Source organism: Eulemur rufifrons, chromosome 1, assembly GCF_041146395.1.
Source record: "Eulemur rufifrons isolate Redbay chromosome 1, OSU_ERuf_1, whole genome shotgun sequence".
In the NCBI taxonomy this organism is placed as follows: domain Eukaryota; kingdom Metazoa; phylum Chordata; class Mammalia; order Primates; family Lemuridae; genus Eulemur; species Eulemur rufifrons.
The window spans coordinates 42,932,492-42,952,961 of record NC_090983.1 but is presented as its reverse complement, the minus strand read 5'-3'; the positions used below and the strand labels follow the sequence as shown (position 1 = coordinate 42,952,961).

The window sequence follows — 20,470 nt, the reverse complement described above, 5'->3', positions numbered from 1 at the left end:
GTAAGACTGAGTCTCATTGCATTTGTTTGTAAGCCATAAATATCCCTTTTCCTGTGAGCAAGTTTCAGTATATTTGCACATATTTTCTATTGATTTTAATTTGTAAAAATGAATCTCCATTGAGGTCACTCCATCCTTTCAGTGCTTAGGCCAGAATGTCAAGCTTGACATTGAATCTGTCAAGTCAAAATCTCACCCATTCTCGTCATTCCACTGCCTACATTCAGATCCCAACCACCATTGTCTCTCACCTGGACTATTGCCCTAGACTTCTGAATTAATCAGGGCACTGCCAGGAATGAGACGGCACACTTAAATTGGGGCAGTCTGAGGAGCTTGACTATTTACAGAGGATTGTGCAGGGTATCAGGGGATTGGTAGTACATTAGTACTAGCTCTAGTTAAAATTTGGCCTGTAGGCCTTAAGGGAGTAGTTACCAGAATCCAAAGATGGAGGGCTCCGTGGAGAGAGCCACGTGACAGGAGCCAGCCAAAATGACTAGAAGCGGGGAGCAGGGGGTTAAAACCCTAAGCTCACTCTTCTCCTTCCCTTTTATTCTCTGGGTGTCTTTGTTGTGCCTCGGAAACAGTAGGCACATTTCCACCTCACCCTTGCCTGGACTGTTTCCTCTCCCTGGAACATTCTTTCCCTGAATGTCCACTGAGTGTCCCCTTCACCACCATCTCTGAGAATTGTTCAAATATTATCTTCTCAGTAATGCCCTGACCATCTTATTTAAAATTGCAATTCCCCTCTTCCCACCCTGTACTTCCAGTGAACTCTTCTCTGCTTTATTTTTCCCTGTAGTACTCACACTGGTATATAGGTTATTTATTTATTGTTAATGAATATCTCTTTCTCTCAATTAGGATATAAGTTTCCTGCGGACAGTTTTTTTATCTGTTTTGTTCACTGCTAAAACGCCAGCATCTAGAACAATGCCCGGTACAAATCAGTGCCTAATAAATTTTATAGATGAATGAATGAGTGAATCATAAGAGCTTTTTGTATAGTGGGGAAATAAATAAAGTCCTTTAGTTATCATAGATGTATGTAAATATATATATTAATTTTGATCTGTTTTCTTCTGTCCCTGCTTATATTATTGCTGTAATCTTTCTGTATAGCTTCTGGGATTTCTCTCATGAAAAAAATACACAAATTAAGATTTCATTTTTTTACATTAGAATTTTTATCCAAATGGTGTTTATTTGAATTTAAGAGAACAATATAGAGTTCAATAATCTAGTCAAGAAAATGTATATCTAGAAACAGCACCATTAGACTGTAATATATTGACTTTCATGGAGGAAGTACTCACAACTTATAGCATCCTCCTAAACTTTCCATACACCTTTCTTCAAACCACCTCTCACTCCATTCTAGCCCAAACACATAAACATCTCTGCACTACAGTGTCTTCTAATTTTCTGGCATTTCAAAGGCGTTAGAGACTGAGTGGATTTGTGTTTCTGGAGGCAAACTATCCAGGGCTCTGGACAGTTTCTGTCATTTACCAGCTGTTGATTTTGCATAGGTCGTTGTCAGCTTACTCTCAACTCCCCTGGTACAGTGTTCTCATTAAACCTGCTCCAGAGGTGTGGATTAAACCAAAGGAGTTAATTTATATATAAGTAAAGACATATAAAGTGCGTAGTACAGGGATTGGCGTGTTAAAACGGCTCAGTAAACATGGGTGTGTTATGTTGTTGTTCCTCCCTTCTGCCTTCTCGGGGACCCTGCCTATTTCTTCATTTACCCCTATAATATTTGCCCTTTTCCTTTTTCCTTTCGCCTGAAACTTTCAAGTATTTTTAAATCTTTTCTACCTGAAAAAAATAATCAAAAACAGCTTATCCTTGAACATGTATCTTCTATTAGTCATTTCCCTTTCTGTCTCCATTCCTTTACATCCGTGATTTTTGAATACTGTTTCTCTCTTCATTACTTCCCATGCTTCAACCACTTCAATCTGGCACCTGCCCAACCCAGCCATGGTTCTAACTGAGATCGTTAGCAGCAGCCTGGTTGCCAACTTCGGAGGACGCTTTTCACTCTTCATCTTATTGCGCCGCTCTTTTACAATTCACCCCGTTGAGCCATTCCCTCTTTATTTAAAAGTTGCTGCTCTTTGTCTGCCTGAAACTGTCCTTGTCCTCTTTTCCCTCCTAACCTTCTTGATATTCTTGTAGACTTTCCTCTTTGGCTGTTCTTTCATCACTTACTCCATTATTTGTTAAACATCACGGTGTCATGAAAAGGAAATAGGCCTTATAGTCAGACAGACTTGGGTTCAGATCCAGGACCTGTCAGTTTTTCCAGTGTTACGTTGGGAAAATTATCTACTGTATTAGTCCATTTTGCATTGCTGTAAAGAAAATACCTGAGGCTGGATATATGACAAAGAAAAGAGGTTTATTTGGCTCACAGTTCTGCAGGCTGTACAAGAAGCATCGTGCCAGTATCTGCTTCTGGTGAGGATTTTAGGGAGCTTCCAATCAGCGTGGAAGGTGACAGGAGAGCAGATGTGTCACATGGCGAGAGCAGGACCGAGAGAGGGAGGAGGTGGTGCCAGGCCCTTTTAAACAACCAGCTTTCTCATGAACTAATCAAGAACCCACTCGTTGTGGCGGGGAGGGCACCAAGCCATTTGTGAGAGCTCCGCTCCCCTGACCCAAATGCCTCCCACCAGGCCCCACCTCCAATACTGGAGATCAAATGTCAACATGAGATTTGGAGGGGCCAAACATCCAAACCACATCGCCGACTTTTCTACACTATGTAATACATCCCTGGGGTAATCATAAGGAGTTTAAATTAGTTTATTTACTTTATTGTGTTTCTGTGTCCAGAACAGGTTTTAAGGCTTAAAAAGGCTTTATTCTCATGTTTTTAATATTTGGGAAATAATTTAATTTATAAAATAGTCATAGGAAAATTAGCACTGATTATATGATGTGGTAGAACTCTTCATCAGTATTCATATTTCTAAAACTTCTGGGAAGACCCTTGGTGAGCCCATGTGACTTTTTCTGGCCAAGAAAACATGAGCAGAAGTGCATGATTTGTGAGAGGGCTTAAAGCCAGGGCATCATCCCGTCTCCCACCAGATGCCATCGTGAGTAGTGAGAGTTTGAATGGTAGAGCTTATGTCAGCCTGAGTCCCAGAGTGAGGAAGACATGAAACTTAGACTGTTACCCACATGTGTGCATACAAAAAAAATCCTTTGTTATTTTTAATTACTTGAGACGTTGAGGAGGCTTGCTACTATAGCATAATGCAGCCTAAACTGAATAGTATGTATAGGGACATTAAAATTGAATATTATCAGTAGTCAGTTGTGAGAAAATGGTTATCAAAATCTTTTTCTATTCTGCATGCCAATTTGATCTTCCTTTAGGCTTCTTATTCTGTTTCATTGAGTATCTGAGTGACTGACTAGGGTATCACTGCTTATGTTAAAAATAGCCCCTGATTGGTAAATTGCATTTGGACTGGGAGAAACTATAATAGACTAAGTACCTGATGAAGATGTCATGGCTTTGAGATTCCTTGCGTACAGTAACTCTTATAACTGGCATGTCCTCTATGGGGACTCTGGAAGCTTTGGCTATGAACTTGTTGCAAGAGATACCATTTCTATGGGGCAAAAGGCTTTGCAGCCAGGGTAGCTCCTGTGCCTACCAGATCTTGTTTCTTCATATCTCTGCTGTCATCTGGTGGGGCAACGAGAAGAGCTCCAGACAGCTGTGTGGACTGCTGTACAGGAAAGTTCATATAAGGGACTTTTACCAAAGAGTATGTCTGGTCCTGTCCTGCTGGCAAGTGGTGGTCCTGTTCTACATCCTTCTAAATAGACTGGTGCTACATGCCTTTGGTAGTTTTGTGAGTCTGAAAGTTTACTTGAGCCTTAAGAAGTCCCAGATGGTTGTTGGATCAACATTTGAAGTTTGTAACTATGTGAAGTACTCTAGGCTCAGTTGTTTCACTGTCTGTTTCTCCTCTTTGAAAAAACAGAGTAGTAATTTTATTCCTTCCTGCAAAAAGAACAAACCTCAGCTAGCTCCAGAATCACAATAAAATTTTTAGAGTAAGGTGCTTTATGGAGATACTATAAATGCTTGGCATTAAATAATATATTGTAAAATGGTCCTTTCCTTTCCCGCTTCTTTTAGGTCAGGTTCTGACATATTGGTGGTAGTCTCAGTGTACCAAGTACAGTTCTTTTTCTTCGTTAAACTGAAATTTACATTGGTTATTTTTTCTGATGATCTTGTAATATGTTTGTTTTCCTAACTAGGTTATAAGCTCTCCAAAAACAGGAACAAATTTATTTCCACTCACCATTGTATGCCAGTATATAGAGAAATGCTGGGCATATGGTAGGTTGCAAATGTATGTATTGCATGCAAGTGTTGGGTTTTTCATGAAAAGCAATAGAAATAGACTCTGGCTAAATTTAGCAGAACAGAAATTTATTAAAAGGTTACTAGTAACTTAACGATTTTCTGAAAAATGGACAGGAACTAAGAAAAGCTAACAAAAGAGCCACTAATGCTAGATTTTATTGCTGCTGGAACTGCCATTCCTGAGTGTGGAACACAGTGAGAATAATTTCTCACCCATCCTGCCTCTTTGCACCATTTGCTAGAGATTCAAAGCTTTTATAGTAGTGTCTGATTGACTAAGTCTAAGTCTCATGTTTATGAAAGACAGGGAAAGCTTGTCCTGTCTCACACAACTAAGATTATGAGCTTGTAGAGAGGACTAAAAACTTAGGGTCCTTCAAAAGAGGAAAAGGGGATAGCTTTTTTTCTTTTTGGTTGGAAAGGTAATAGAAAACATTTTTTGCAAATATACTGTTTATCTGTTAGGCTAATTCATAATTCATGGACTAATTTTACTTTGTGTTTACCAAAGAGGCATCTGGATATTAGATAGTGTATAATTTATTAGAAGGCCATTTAACTGTGTGGCTTGTCACATGCATTAAGACATGCACCAGTGGCTATGGAAGACAGTCTGGATTTTGGTTTTATTATAAGATAGCATAACACTGAGTCTCTTAGCTTTTAAAGAAGAAAGATGGACACTTGATGTGCTTTTCTTCCTACGCCACAGCATGATTTTGGTGGTATGGGGGCAATGGGGGAGGCTTTCAAAAATATGTTTGAAAGATCAGTCTAAATCTATTTTACTTAAGCTATGAACAGTAGACACAAATAGATTTATACCAAAATAAAGGGAGGCATAACTGGAAAGTATCTAACATTGCCTGGACACTTTGAAGAAGGTTTCCTAGATTAGTTGGTGACATTTGAGCTAGCTAATGAAAAATGAAGTGAAATTCACTAGATTTGGAAGAGGGTTCCAGGTGGAGGAAAACAGTATGTGCATACTGAGTAAGAGATGTTAATGAAAGAAAATCAAATAATTGCATGTGAGCTACATATATTTGTATGTGGACATAAGGTTTATATGTGTGTGGTAGGGGTATTGAGGGCATGATGAGAAATGAAGCTGGAAGTAAGATGAGGAAGGATCTAAATGAGTTTTAAAAATATATTCTAAACTAGCAGCTAACCAAATGAATTCACCATTAAAGCCTAGGGCATATAGAGTGTTATATTAATATTAAAAGTAGGAGAATCTAGATAGAACTCAGTGTGGAGATCTTGGATCGTTGGTTTCTTGTCATGCTAAATAGATTCAATATGAAAATTACAGAGAAAACTAACACTTTCAGTATCTACTCCGTTAATTTTCCTAGTGGTTTTTTGGTAAAATTATACAAGTTATAGGAAATAATATTAACATATGGATATCTTCAAAATATTATAGATATACCTTTTAAAAAGATGGGGTTCTGTGATGAAAATTTAATTTTGTAGAAAGTTCAATCCAATATTGAGACTGTTCACGTAACAAGCTAGGGGCAGTCTGTTATGTCAGTTTTGTCTTCGTGTGGCATTAATTTCCTGTTGCTGCTGTCATAAGTCACTATAAACTTGGTGGCTTAAAACAACACAAATTTGTTATCTTTAGTTCTGGAGATCAGATGTCCAAAAAGAGTTATCAGTGGGCTAAAATCAAAATGTTGGCAATGCTGCATTTCTTCTGGAGCCCCTAGGGGGAGAAACTGTTTGCCTTTGCCAGCTTCTGGGGGACACTGGCATTCCTTGGCTTGTGGCCACTTCCTCCATCCTCAAAGCCAGCGATGGCTGCTGGAATCTTTCTCATGCTGCATCGCTCTGTCATTGACTCTTCTGCCACTCTTGTGATTACAGTGGGTCTGCCCATATAATCCAGAATAATAAATATCCCATTTCAAAGTCCTTAATTTGATCACATCTGCAAAGTCCTTTTTGTAAGGTTCTGGGAATTAGGACTTGGATATCTCAGGGGCCATTATTGTATCTACCACGGTGCCCTTTCATGTATTTTGTTAATTGACATTGGTCATACTGCAGGCTACTTCCAGGCAAGAATTATGCTTATATAAGTAGGTATTATTGGCCGGGCGTGGTGGCTCATGCCTGTAATCCTAGCACTCTGGGAGGCCGAGGCGGGTGGATCGCTCAAGGTCAGGAGTTCGAGACCAGCCTGAGCAAGAGCGAGACCCCATCTCTACTAAAAATAGAAAGAAAATTATCTGGCCAACTAAAAATATATATAGAAAAAAATTAGCCGGGCATGGCGGCACATGCCTGTAGTCCCAGCTACTCGGGAGGCTGAGGCAGGAGGATCGCTTAAGCCCAGGAGTCTGAGGTTGCTGTGAGCTAGGCTGACGCCACGGCACTCACTCTAGCCCGGGCAACAAAGCGAGACTCTGTCTCAAAAAAAAAAAAAAAAAAAGTAGGCATTATTCCCTCTCTTGTTCTTTTTCCACTGGCAGTTGTGGTTTTGAGGAATGCAAACTGGATTTAGAAACTGGCTCAGATTCTGGCTCTGATACTTAGTAGGTGTGACCTTGAGCAAGTGACTAAAGTTTGTGATCCTCAGTTTTCCCATTGTCAAATAGGCATAATACCTACCTGTCAGGGTTGTCATGTAGATCAAATGACATAATGTTTGTGAAAGTACTTTGTAAACAAGGAAGTGCTTTATACAAGTGAAGAAAGGATTGTTTATATCTCACCTGTACTAAAACTATGGGAAAGTGAATAATTATGGAACAGGAAAGAAATAAAGATATTTGTGGATATTCTTAAATGGATTATATCCTGGTTTGCATTTTAACCTCTGTTATTGTGTCAGTTGGGAAAAAACCCTCCTTGCAACATGTTTTCCTTTTCCAGGGACACAGATGTGACTAACAAACTGATCATTGCCCAGTTTTCTCAATAATATGTCTTTTTTAAAAAGATAGACTGCAAGTCTTCATAGAGAAAGGAGAACATGTATCACCTGGCTTAGAAAAGTCTCTGCGTAGAAATATAGGCTTACCTGCATGCTTGTTAAACATGCTCATAAGAAAAAAAAAAGGAACCTCTTACCTTTGTATTCCAAACACAGAAAGTAGATACCGCCTCCTGCCAAGCATGTGTCCTAGAGAAGGTCAGAAGTCACATTACTCTCCTTCCTACCCAAATGTCTTGCTGGAACACTTAACCACTTGTTCCCAGAAGGGCTTGGTGTGGTAGGCTGTAGGCAAACCCTGGTCATGCCAATTCTCTGGTCAAGAAAAATCCTGTGTAGTATTTTCTGGATATTACTAGGCTTTGTGTTTAATAGAGAATATAGATGCTTTCTGGCCTCTGTGCCATACAATTTTCATCTCATTGCGATTAGAACACTCAGACAGACTCTAGAATAGCCTTCTTTAAGTTTTACTTCCTTCTCTTGGTGAATATTCTGTCTTCCAGAGTTGTGTTTAGACATTTCTACAGTTGCAATGGTCCTATAAATTAAAAAGTTAAAACCAAAAATAGTCACTTCCCTTGTTAGTAGAAAATAAATTTATATTAAGGAATTTTTTTTAATGAAAGTGTTCTCCTGACATAGTCTGTCACCCTCTGGTACAGAATTACACAAATCGAGACCTAGTATGCACCTTAGAAATCATTTAGTTCAATTCCTTTATTACTAATTGACTAACAGTCATGCAATTAGTCAGTATTTTAATGTTTTCAGTGTTTTACTGAAACTAAATTCACATGATCTTTTAAAGTTTATCCTCTTTCCTGCTCACTTTGACCTGACTCATACCCATTCTAAGACTAAACATTGGATTGGCTTTTTTTTTTTTTTTTTTTTTTTATCTCCAGCAAAGAGTTTTTGTTTTAAAATGTTAGATGCTTTCAGGATCATTTCCTTCTCATCACCAGGAAGAAACAAACCAGCATTGATGAAACAGTGGATGTTTTCAAAAGGCCTGTATTCTTTGAGCTGGGCTCCAGCACAACCATCGGAATTGCTCATAGAAGGAGAGGGAGGTTTTGATTCTCTGTTCACTGTGGTAGTCATAATAAATAAATAAATACCAATCCCAGTGAAATGAGCTTCATCCTGTTTTTCTTCTGGATCTACTTTGCTGACTCTTCTTGTTTATTTTTAGAAAACAGTGGTATTTTATGTAAAAGATGTTTCTGGATAGTTCTATGTAAATTAATAGTACTTTCTCATATTTGTGGGTTATGAGTCAGAACTTATTCTATATATAAATGATTAATTTTTCAATAGTCTGTGACTCTAAACACTTTGGCTTTTGGGATCTTTGTCTCTTGCCATTTTAAGTCAATACAGATTAGCTTTTAGAGACACATAAAGACACTTTGGAAGTTTATAAAGAAAATTGTCCCTTCATTAATGTATTAGTACTAATATCTTACCACTGCTATATTGTCTATCAGTTTCTTAAATAAATTAAGAAATTGTATTGTCTTACTAAATCAAAGAAATCATTAACTTTCATTTTGGTCTTCAGTAATATCTAGGATTTTGATTCTTTAAATGAGGTTTTTTAAAATTTATTCTACAGTAATAGTTTGATTCTAGGACATGGAATAGAGGTTCCCAGGAAAGTTAATGCTTAACAAATGCTAGGAAGAGCTTACTTAGTTGAATTGTTCTTGAATTTTATGAGCTAAAATTCTGTTACGTGTATGAGATGAAAATGTAAACATTAAGTTAATTAAAAGGGATGTGGGAGCTCCTAACTAAGCTTTTGTATATGAAGATGAATGGATACTTATTCACACTACTTTTTTTTTTTTTTTTTTTTTTTTTTTTGAGACAGAGTCTCACTCTGTTGCCCCGGCTAGAGTGAGTGCCGTGGCGTCAGCCTAGCTCACAGCAACCTCAAACTCCTGGGCTCAAGCGATCCTACTGCCTCAGCCTCCCGAGTAGCTGGGACTACAGGCATGCACCACCATGCCCGGCTAATTTTTTCTCTATATATTTTTAGCTGTCCATATAATTTCTTTCTATTTTTAGTAGAGATGGGGTCTCGCTCTTGCTCAGGCTGGTCTCGAACTCCTGAGCTCAAACGATCCGCCCACCTCGGCCTCCCAGAGTGCTAGGATTACAGGCGTGAGCCACCGCGCCCGGCCCACACTACTTTTTTTTAAACCTTCTAGAACATTATGTAAATAATGCATGCATGTCCAATGATGAAAATGTGAGAAAACAGAAAGGCAAAAAGAAAATAAAAATCACCCAAATCCCACCATCCAGGAAACCATAGGATATATATTCGTACCTGTGTGTATTTGTATATGTACCTTGTGGCCTGTGTATATACCGTGTGTGTGCATGTGTATGTATGTGTGTAAATACATAAAATCATAATTTACCTCAATCCTATCTCCTATTGTATTGGGCATTTTGTTATTTTACTGTTGTAGTGGAATTTTGAACATGCTTATTAGTTCTAGTTCATATTTTAAAATGTTGAGGGGGTTAATTTCTAAAAATAAAATTTAGAAGTCAAAGGAATGTGTGTTTTCTGGACTTTTGATAAATATTTGCCATATAGGAAACTATTGATACAAGCAATCTTTGAACCAAATTTGATCCTATCTTTCTTAGTCTGACAGGAGAAACATACATCTTATTTTAATCTGTATTTCTGTCATTTTTGCTGAAGTTGAGTCATTTTTCATATGCTTAATAGGTCATTTTGGTTTTTTTTTGTTTTGTTTTGTATTAACTATGATATTTTAATTCCTGGTCTATTACTCTTCTAACACATCATTTATTTTTAATTAATTTTGAAAAATAGCTTTATAATATACATAAATTTCTGTTCATTGTTGCACTACCTTTCTACCAGACAAGTTTGTCATTTTTAAAACAGCTTTATAGAAGTATAATTTACCATAACATTTCACCTGTTTTATGTGCACAATTCAATAAGTTTTACTGTATTTATAGAGTTTAATAGTAGTTTATAGAATTACTGCACTCTAATTCCAGAACATTTCCATTGCTCTAAAAAGAAACCTCACAGCCATCATCAGCCATTTGTGCCTTCTAAGCCACCATTAATCTACATTCTGTGTCTTTATATTTCCTTTTTTTGGATATTTTATATAAATAGAATTATGCAGCATATGGCCATCCGTGTTGTAGCATTTATCAGTGCTACACTCCTTTTTATTGCTAAATAGTATTCCATTGAATGGATAAACATTTTGTCTATGTATTCACCAATAGGTGCACATTTGGGTTGTTTCTACTTATTGACTATTATGAATACTGCTATTATGAACATTTATGTACAAGTCTTTGTGTGGGCAAATGTTTTCATTTCTCTTGGATAGATACCTAGGAGTGGAACTGCTGAGTCATATGGTAATCTATGTTTCAATTTTTTAAAAACTGCTGAACTATTTTCTAAAGTGGCTATACCATTTTATATTTCCATTAGCAATATATGAGGGTTTCAGTTTCTCTATATCCTTATAGATGCTAGTTTTTTGTCTTTTTTATAGTAGCCATCCTAGTGAGTGTGAAGTCATGAATAAATATATATGTATTTATATATATAATTTTTTTTCCCTTTTTTTAGACATAGGGCCTCACTGTGTTACCCAGGCTGAAGTACTGCAGCCTCAAACTCACGGGCTCAAGCAACCCTCTTTCCTCAGCCTCCTGAGTAACTGGTGCTACAGGTGCATGCTACCATGCCCTGCTAATTTTTAAAACATTTTTGTAGAGATGGGGTCTCGCTATATTGCCCAGGCTGATCTTGAACTCCTGGCCTCAATCAATCCTCCCACTTCGGCCTCCCAAAGTGCAGGGATTACAGGAGTGAGCCACTGCACATGGCTTGAAGTCATATTTTATCGTATCTTTGATTTGAATTTACCTGATGACTAATGATGTTGAGCATCTTTTCTTGTGCTTATTGGCCATTATATCTCCTTTGGAGAAATGTTTTTCTCATAACTCTTTACACATTCCTCTACCAATCCTCTACAATAATTGCTTATTCCTATTACTGACTCTTATGTTAGATATTTTTTTAAAAGGCAGTCTACCATTTCATTATGAGTTAGGGTCATGAATGGACAATTATAACTGAATTTTCAGATAGGATTTGAATCCAAAATGGAAGGAATAAAGTTTTCCAGGAAAGAAGGCCTTGGGTACAAAGGCATATGATGGAAATGAGCACGACTTGTTTAAGAGACTGGAAACTAACGATCAGGAAACTTTACTGATAAAAGTAAGTATCTCTTAGAGCCTTAATGCAGATTTTATCCATCAGAATAAAATATTGTATTATATATCATATTCTAGAGGGTTTATCACCTTAATTTAACAAGGAACCTCTATGTCAGACCCCAATGATACGCTTTGCTGAGATTCTTGTGTATATTGGAGAAGAAAGTAGATGTGGCTTTGATGAACTCTGTAGGTCTCCTAAGTTAAAATAGAAATATTCCTAAATTTGAAATTGAAGGACATGTAGGGAATTGATGAAATAAACTGTTGTATGGCTCTATAATGGGGTACAATACAATAATGAAAATGATAATTGTAGGTCTACATTTATTGACATATCATTAGAGGGAAAAGGTACATATATTTATATATGATAATAATTTTAATGTCTTAAATGGTGACTTAAAACATCTATTTTGCATATAAAAAGGATATGAATATATTCATGAAGCAAGTCTTTTGGATAGATAACAAAATGTTAGCAGAGGTCATTTCTTTATGGTAGGGTTGTGGTGTTTAGATTCATATAGCTTTATTTTATGTTTTATAATGAGTAAGACTTTTATAATTAGAGTAAATACAATAAAGAGTTGAAATGAAAAAGAAACAGAAGGTATCCTGTTACTAGTCTTGTCATACATACAGTGTGTACTTGTTTGCTGTTTTTTAAAATTATTTTGAAAATTTTCAGACCTATAGAAAATATGAAACAGTAATAGAGTGAACAATACACCATTCACTTAGCTTCACTTATTGCTGCAGACATTGTGACAATTTAGTCTTAAATACTTCAGCACATATCACCTAAAAATTAGGACATTCCCTTACATAAACCATAGTACGATCATTATGCATTAGAAATGCATCATTATTATGATACTCTTATCTAATGTACAGTCATATTCAATTTTCTACAATTATCCTAGTAAAGTCCTTTGTAACTTAAAAATGATTAGACAAAAGATTCAATCAAAGATCCCATCTTATATTCGGTTGCTCTGCCTCGTTGGTCTCTTTAAATCAAGAACAATTTTCTATTTCTGTCTATCATGATTTTGACATTTTTGAGGAATCTATTCCAGGTGTCTTATAGTCAGGAATACCTGTGTTGGCAAGAATGTAGTGATTTGGGTCTGTTCCACAGCACCGGTTTGTTTTGACACTAGAGGTTTTAGACTATGGGCATAATTTTCTCAATAGTGGGGCTACTAAAAATAAGTGTTTGAATGTAGTGTGCCAAATCTAACTCTTTTTTCTACTTGCCAAATCATGTCTCCATTCCTCACTCTTAAAATGTCATTGGCATACATCTTATTTTTGTCTTTTACTACCAGTGTTATACAAAAGTGTTTCATAGCCTTTAATTTTCATAAAAATCTTTATGCCACAGAAAGAACTTCTGGGAATATGGTTAGGCAATCATAAATATTGGTTGTATAATTAATTATCAACAATTTAGCTACTGGAAAATTTCATTTACAATTGCTTTTTCACATGTGTATTATGATAATTAATGGGGTTAATAACAACCCTGATACACTTCTAAGTCATTGTATATTCTATTTTTCTGATTAGTTGAAAGTCTCTAGTGTATATGAGATAAATAGAATATAACAATATAGTATTTGATTAACCAATTTAGTATTTGGTTAATCAAAGATATACTATTTCCCAACCTGGCTGGATAGAAATAAACTTTGTTATATTAAGAACAATATGTTTTGTTTCTTACCCCTTACAATATTATTTTTTAGGCAATAGAGATTATGCCAAGGATGATCCATTGGAGTTTAAGTCCCACCAGTGGTTTGGAGCATCTGTGAGGTCAAAACAGGATAAAATTTTGGTAAGTCTTTTGAGTATTTACTTACAGGTGGGTTTAGTCAATGTATGTGGAAACACAAAAAGTTTTATGTTTTCAAGCTGATAGTAAAATTCAGTATGCTCAAGGGTACAGGGCGTAACAAAGTAAGAGCTCTGATCAAGGGCCACGCCATCTAAGGAGGCATCTCTCTCGTCCTTCTCAGACTGGGCTTTAGTACCTTTCCTCTTTAAAAATATAACTAACAACTGTCCCTGTACCTCATCTTCCCCTCTTCCACTGCTCTAGTCCTCTGCTCCTCCCCTCAAACACTTTTTGAAAATGTTTTCTGTAGTAACCATCTGCATTTCACTTCACATTCTCTTCCCAGCAACTCCAATCAGGCATAGGTGGGCAAGGCCAAGGTCACCATGGACTTTCAGGTTGTTGAAATCCACAAGTATTTATATCTATCTATCTATCTATCTCCATGAATCCATGATGTTTTGTTTTTTCCACTGGTACTTATTTTTATCTTTCGTGGCCTCTCAGTATCATTAGAAATGGTCATTCAGCCCCCCTTTTTAAAAAAGTACTTTTGTTCCCTTGGTTTCTGTGACACTATACTTCCCTGGTTTTTCTTTTATCTTGCTGGCTGCTCCTTTGCAGTCTCCTTTAATGGCTCCTCTTTTGCTCAATTTCTAAGTATTAATATTAGGATGTCCTTGAGCTCTATTCTGGGCCCCTTTGTTTTCTCTAACTACATCTTTTACCTAGGGGCTCCTATCTTGCCCTATGGCTGTAAGTACAATCTGTATGTCATAACCCCCAAATCTATATCACTAGCTCTTAATTCTCCCTGGATCTTTAAGTGTATATTTCCAAACTACCTATTTGATATTTCCATTTGGATGTCTAGTAGATTACTCAAAGTGAACATGGCCAAAAGAGGACTCTTGTTACCCTCTGTCAAAGGACAAAAACAAAAAAAAATAACTCAAATCTTCCTTAACTTATTAGGAGGCATCGCTCTCCATAATGTGTACCAGAGTGAGCCCTGTCAATTCTGCCTCCAAAATACATCCCAAATCTATCTATAGAACTCCATCTCCACTATTTCAACCCTACATCAAGCCACCGTCATTACTCACAGGGGCCAATGCAATGACTCTTGTCATCTCTCTGCTCCCTCTCTTGGCCCAACTATAATCTTTTTCTCCATAGAGGGACCAGAATGAACCCCAGAATGTTTTATCTTCTTGATTAAAACAGTAAAGTGGCCCTCCATCAGTCTTTGGATAAATATCAGAAGCTTATCCTAGCTTATAAGCATGTCCATAGTCAGGTCACTGGCTGTGTCTCTTTGGTAGCATCTCCCTCCATCTTACATGCTTCAGCCACACCAGTCTTTTTATTTCTTCCACATACCAAATCATTTTAATTAGTACCTTAATGTTTGTGGTCCCTCTGCTTGTATTAGTTGTCTTGTTGGTTTTCACTTGGCTAGCCCATCGTCATTTAGATTTCATCTTTACTCTGATTTCCTCAGAGAGCCCTTCCCTATTTTAATTACTTACATAGGATTTATTATTGCCTTTATTTTTTCATCTGGTTCTGAAAACTAAGGCAGGCTTTGTTTAGGAGGTGAAGTATCTGCGGGACTTTAAAGGATGTGTTACATTTTATTATAGCAATTGAAGGTGAAGGATGGGGTTGAGAGTGGCTGTTTTCTAGGCAGAAAAAGGTACAAGAAGCAGAAGTAAGCAGGAGGAGCAAATCATCCCCTCCTGAACATCGAGGACAGTGTAAAGTAGCAAGATTACCTACCTTCACCTTTTTCAGGGTTGATATAAAATAACTCAGTGTTGATGTCTGCAGTGCTTCAAAAAGTATCATCAAAAATCCTTTGAACTTTTTTTCTAGTAAATTAAATTGTTACACATTTGGTAGATTACTATACTATTTAAACACCCATTATTCTACTCCTTCTACCTGGTATTAAAATCTAGAACTCTGAAAACAAAAAGGTCACAGTTTATTTGGAAAGTAAATAAAATAAGCACTAGAAATTCTTTTACTCGCTTCTTATTTGCTGTATAATATAGGGGTATATTCTACCTACATGAATGTTATTTAGTTCAAAAGTTGATTGGTCTGTGACATTCAGCTGAGCATATGACATCAAGAAATATGCTACCTGAAGTAATAATTTTGCTAAATATTTTGAAAAAAAATGAACTACAAATATGGCCTTCAGAACAATGTGAGAAAAATACTTCTTTTAAAATCCTTATCCACTACTGTGATAAGGAATTTAAGGTATAGGATAGGTTTGATTAATTTTTATTAATGCTTAGAAAAGGATGTTATATTCTGAAGTAGTATAGATTGTTTGAAACACTAATTTTTCAGATAATTTTTATGTCATGGACTAACCCTTTGATTTTAGGCCTGTGCCCCCCTGTACCACTGGAGGACTGAGATGAAACAGGAGAGAGAGCCTGTTGGAACATGCTTTCTTCAAGATGGAGCAAAGACTGTTGAGTATGCTCCATGCAGATCAAGTATGTATAGGAAGTTGTACCAGCTTTTAAGAAGAGGGATGGGAAGCCTAGTTTATTAAAAATGTGTGTGTGTGTGTGTGTGTGTGTGTGACAGAGAGAGAGAGAGAGAGAGAGAGAGAGAGAGGATATGTAGACATATTGTCATGTTGATAAGAGCAAAATGAAAACAATCCTACTAATGTAAAGAATTTACAAATGTGAAGTAAACAGACTTACCTTTCCTCCCTAAGAGCTCATTTTTATCTTCCTTGATTAGTAATAATTAGTATCTGGTTTTGGAAACCAGTATTTTTAATCACTATTAGTCAAAAGACGCTCAGTTGAGCTTTTCTAACAGACAAGATATGGGCCCTCACAACTAAAGGTTCTGATTCAGTAGGTCCAGGTCAGGCCTGGGTACCTGCATTTTTAGCAAGCTCTACAAGATAATTCCAATGCATACCAAAATTGAGAACCACTGCTTTATGTTAATGATGATACTAAAAATAAAAAAAAGTTATGTCTGTTATGCCTTAAAGAGCTGGAGTTGTTATAGGAAGGTGAACATTGAATTCAGGAGTCTTGAGTCTAAATTTCCCTGCTATTAATGAGAATTTCTTTGTTAATCTGCTGCCAAGCCCACTTCTCTGTTGGTGATTCAGAAGATCTCACGCTCTAATATTATTTGAAATTTTAAAAGAAATTAATATTGTGCCTAATGAGGATGTCAAGCACTTTTTTCCAAACTCTGTACATTCTTTTCCCCTTAGAGAGTCCAATCCTTTGGTGCCCCTACCTTCTGTTAAATTGGCCACAACTCCAGATCTTCCTTATACCAGATACATTATTGAAATGCAGTGTAGTGTTTATACCCGGAGGGCTTTTTAAGCCATTACTTTTCTGTTCCACTAATCACCAAATAGTTTAGTGGAGAGAATTGGTAACAAAAGTATAAGACTCTTAGCTACTATATTCTCATTTTCCATGTTAGGCAACACGTGACACTGGGAACTACTCTGGTCTCAAAATTCTGAGTAGTTGAACCTCTGGAAAACCACACGTTATTTCATTAAACCTTTAATTTTTTAGCCCACGACCTTGATCCTATCTGTTGTTAGTGGGAAGTAAACATTGAAAAAATGATACCTACTCAGGTCCATATTGTGTATCAGGATAGAGTAAAAATTAGGTTGGAAAGCATACTCTGCACAGGATGGGGGAAGTTGGTGGCTTTATCTTAAGTGCTTTGATGCCGTCTGCATTGCTACCTTTATGTTGGCATTTGGGTCATGGTCCTGTCATCTTTGGTGGTGTGTAGAAAACCCAAGGACTGAATTTGTATTTTTAATTTCTATATTGAAAAATTGTTCCTCTTGTGAGAAGATAATTTTATATCTATGAAGAATGAGCTAATCTTTGTATGCCAGGTTTATAACTTACTAGTCATGATGTATACACACAAAAAATTACTCTTGTTCTCATTTGATAGGTGTGGGAACTGAGATTCAGACAATTGAAGCAATTTTTTTTTAACATCTTATGGTATCAAGTGGTCAGAGGAGGATTTGAACCCAGGCCTATCTATTCCAAAGGAACCTTTTCCCTGCATTACTAACAATAGAAAATGCTCCCATCTCAATTACTTCTGTATTAAGCACAGCTCCTCTACAAAGAATACATCCTGCTTTCATGATTATAGGTTTGGATAACTCCTGATGTGTAAGAGCACATGGAAACCTCCTAAAAACATGCATTCTAATGATGATCTTTTGTGTATCTGTCACATTATGCTCTTATTTATTTGGTTTAGGCACAGAAATTATGAAGTCATTTTAAACCATATCCAAATCAGGTCAGCAAACTGTGGCCTGTGGACTTGTTTTTGTAAATAAAGTTTTATTGGAGCACAGCCATACCCATTTGTTTACCTCTTTAATGGGAAAGTGGAGTCGTGAGAGTTGAGTACTTGCCACACTATTTGGCCCCTAAGCCTAAAATATTTACTGTGTGGCCCTCTACTGGAAAAGTTTGCTGAACCCTGATCTAAATAATAAATAAAACCTCAAATCTTAGGAAGGCCTCAGAGTACAACTTCAAAAAACAAAAAGACAAAGTGAATGCCTTTCTTCCTAATTAGGCTTGACTTTCAGTAACCCTTGATTATTATATATGTGTTTTTATTCAATGTTTGAAATCTTAAGCTTTCTATAGCCTTTAATTATGAGGGGCAACCTGTCCAGAGAAAACTCAGGAGTGGGAGTCTGAGAACCTGGGTTATATTCTCACGTTGTGCTAACAATCCACTTATAGCTGTAATTCACTTAACCACTCTGGGCCTTTGTTTCTTTATTGGCAAAACACTAATTCATGTAAAAAACTTCAGTGATACAAATTTATTATTTTGTATCTTTTTCATACTTCAGTAAATTATGCGACCCAATGATTGATTTTATATGATGATGCTAGTTTTGTAGGGGGCTACGTTAGTAACTTCTTGATAATTTTGCTTGTCTTGGTGATGGTAGTTTGTGGGTTATTTTGGGGGGCTTTTTTTTTTTTTTTTTTTTTTTTGGTGTGTTTGGTTGGTTGGTTTTGTTTTTAGCATGACCTATGTGGATACCCTAGACAAGGAACTTTACTGTCTCACCAACTTACCTTATTACTGATTGCATTTGTTTTTGGCTTTTTATAACTGCATCTATGACTATTTTTGGTATTATGCAATGGGCCAGATATTCTTCTGTTGTAAAAGTACCTGAACCACAAATCATATGATGTGTAATAAAAACTCTTTTAACTACATGCTCAGACTGAATCTTTTGTGTCTTCTGTCTACTTTCTAATAATATTATTTGGACATAGATTTTCTTAGTTATGATTTCTAGTTGGCTTTTCCTTCCCCTTTTTCATTACTTAGGGAATGATAAATATTAATACATTGTTGATTTGAGATAATGTAGTGAAATGGTATAGACAGGCATGGGTTCAGATCTCTCTTTCTATCTGGTTGACCATGGTCAAGTTAGTTACTTTCCCTAAGCATCAGTTTCCTTATCTGTACAAATTGTGAATAATAATAATAGTAACGTCTCTCATAGGATTTTTATAAATATTTAAAGAGATAATGCCACTATGCTTAGTGGCTCACTCCTATAATCCCAGTGCTTTAGGAGGCGGAGGCGGGAGGATTGCTTGAGGCCAGGAGTTCAAGACCAGCCTACGCAATATAGCAAGACTCTGTCTATAAAAATAAATAAAATAAAAAATAATGCCACATAAAATAAAAAAATACCTAGGTGTCTTGGTATGCACCTGTAGTGCTGGCTACTGGGGAGGCTGAGGCAGGACCATTGCTCGAGCCCAGGAGTTCAAAGATGCAGTGAACTACGATTATGTCACTACACACCAGCCTGGGTAACAGAGTGAGACCCTGTCTTTATTTACTTATTTATATATATTTATTCATTTAAATAAATATTTATCTAAATAAAGTTTTAAAAATGCCACATAAAGTGCTTTAGCATAGTACCCGGCTCACAGTAAGGGCTTAATAAACACTAGTTGATCTTACTGTCAGAGTCAATAATATTACTATTTATAATATTATTGCCACACTTAACAAATGGGAGAAGTATTGATCATCTGTAGAAATAAATGTCATAGCCTTCACTGGAATAGGTTATATTCAACATGAAAGTCTTTAAATTGGCAGAAATACTCAGTTTAATATGTACCTGTTAAGAACACTTTAAGGGACAGTCATGTGTTTTAGCTGGATGTTTTGGGAATCCAAATAAAGCAGAGAATTATACAGCATGCTAATCAAAAAAGGATGTCTTTATAAATAGCCTGAAATACTTCCCCAGATGCAACTTGAATAAGGGAAATAAATGGCTGCCTTGAGGTTAGAGCAGAATTCTTTCATATGATTCACTAGATGCTGGAAACCCCAGCCCCACATTTTCTCACTCCCTCTTGGTTAGAAAAATTTACATTGGTATAGCATTACACTCTTGAAGCTATTTTCTTAAAAAAAAAAAATTTAAATTTAGGTATTAAGTGTGTAATGTTGGGGCAGTTTCCAGGTTTTAAAAATGGGCTAAAAATTTTTGATGTGATTTGACAAAAATTCCTGGAAATTTTTCCTTGTGACTGAAAATAAATATTTTTGGTTCCTGTATTTGGGTAGCAAATATAGTAATAATATAAGATTTTATATGTTTGTAGCATTGCTTACAAGAATTCTTTCATAACTGAAGGATAGTGTTTTTCATTGTTCCTTGTTATCCTCAAAATAAAGGGAGAGTCTTGAGGTTCATCCTTGCTTCTGTTCTAGGTACAATATTGCTTATGATTAAAGTTAATTTGGATTAATTGGCTAATGGTTCAGAATAAGTCCCTTTTTGTGAGAACTACAGAAAGGGGGTCACTTCACAAGAGCAAAGCTATTGAGC

General features: G+C 36.4%; 1 protein-coding gene across 3 annotated transcripts in view; it reads left to right on the top strand.

Moving 5' to 3' along the window:
- ITGAV (integrin subunit alpha V) overlaps positions 1-20,470 on the top strand; it is a 77,717-nt gene that overhangs the window by 12,735 nt on the left and 44,512 nt on the right. For all 3 annotated transcript variants that reach the window (XM_069491644.1, XM_069491473.1, XM_069491560.1), the window contains exons 3-4: positions 13,427-13,518; positions 15,923-16,037. In XM_069491644.1, coding sequence (XP_069347745.1) covers positions 13,427-13,518; positions 15,923-16,037 — 207 coding nt within the window. The remainder of the gene's footprint in view (positions 1-13,426; positions 13,519-15,922; positions 16,038-20,470) is intronic.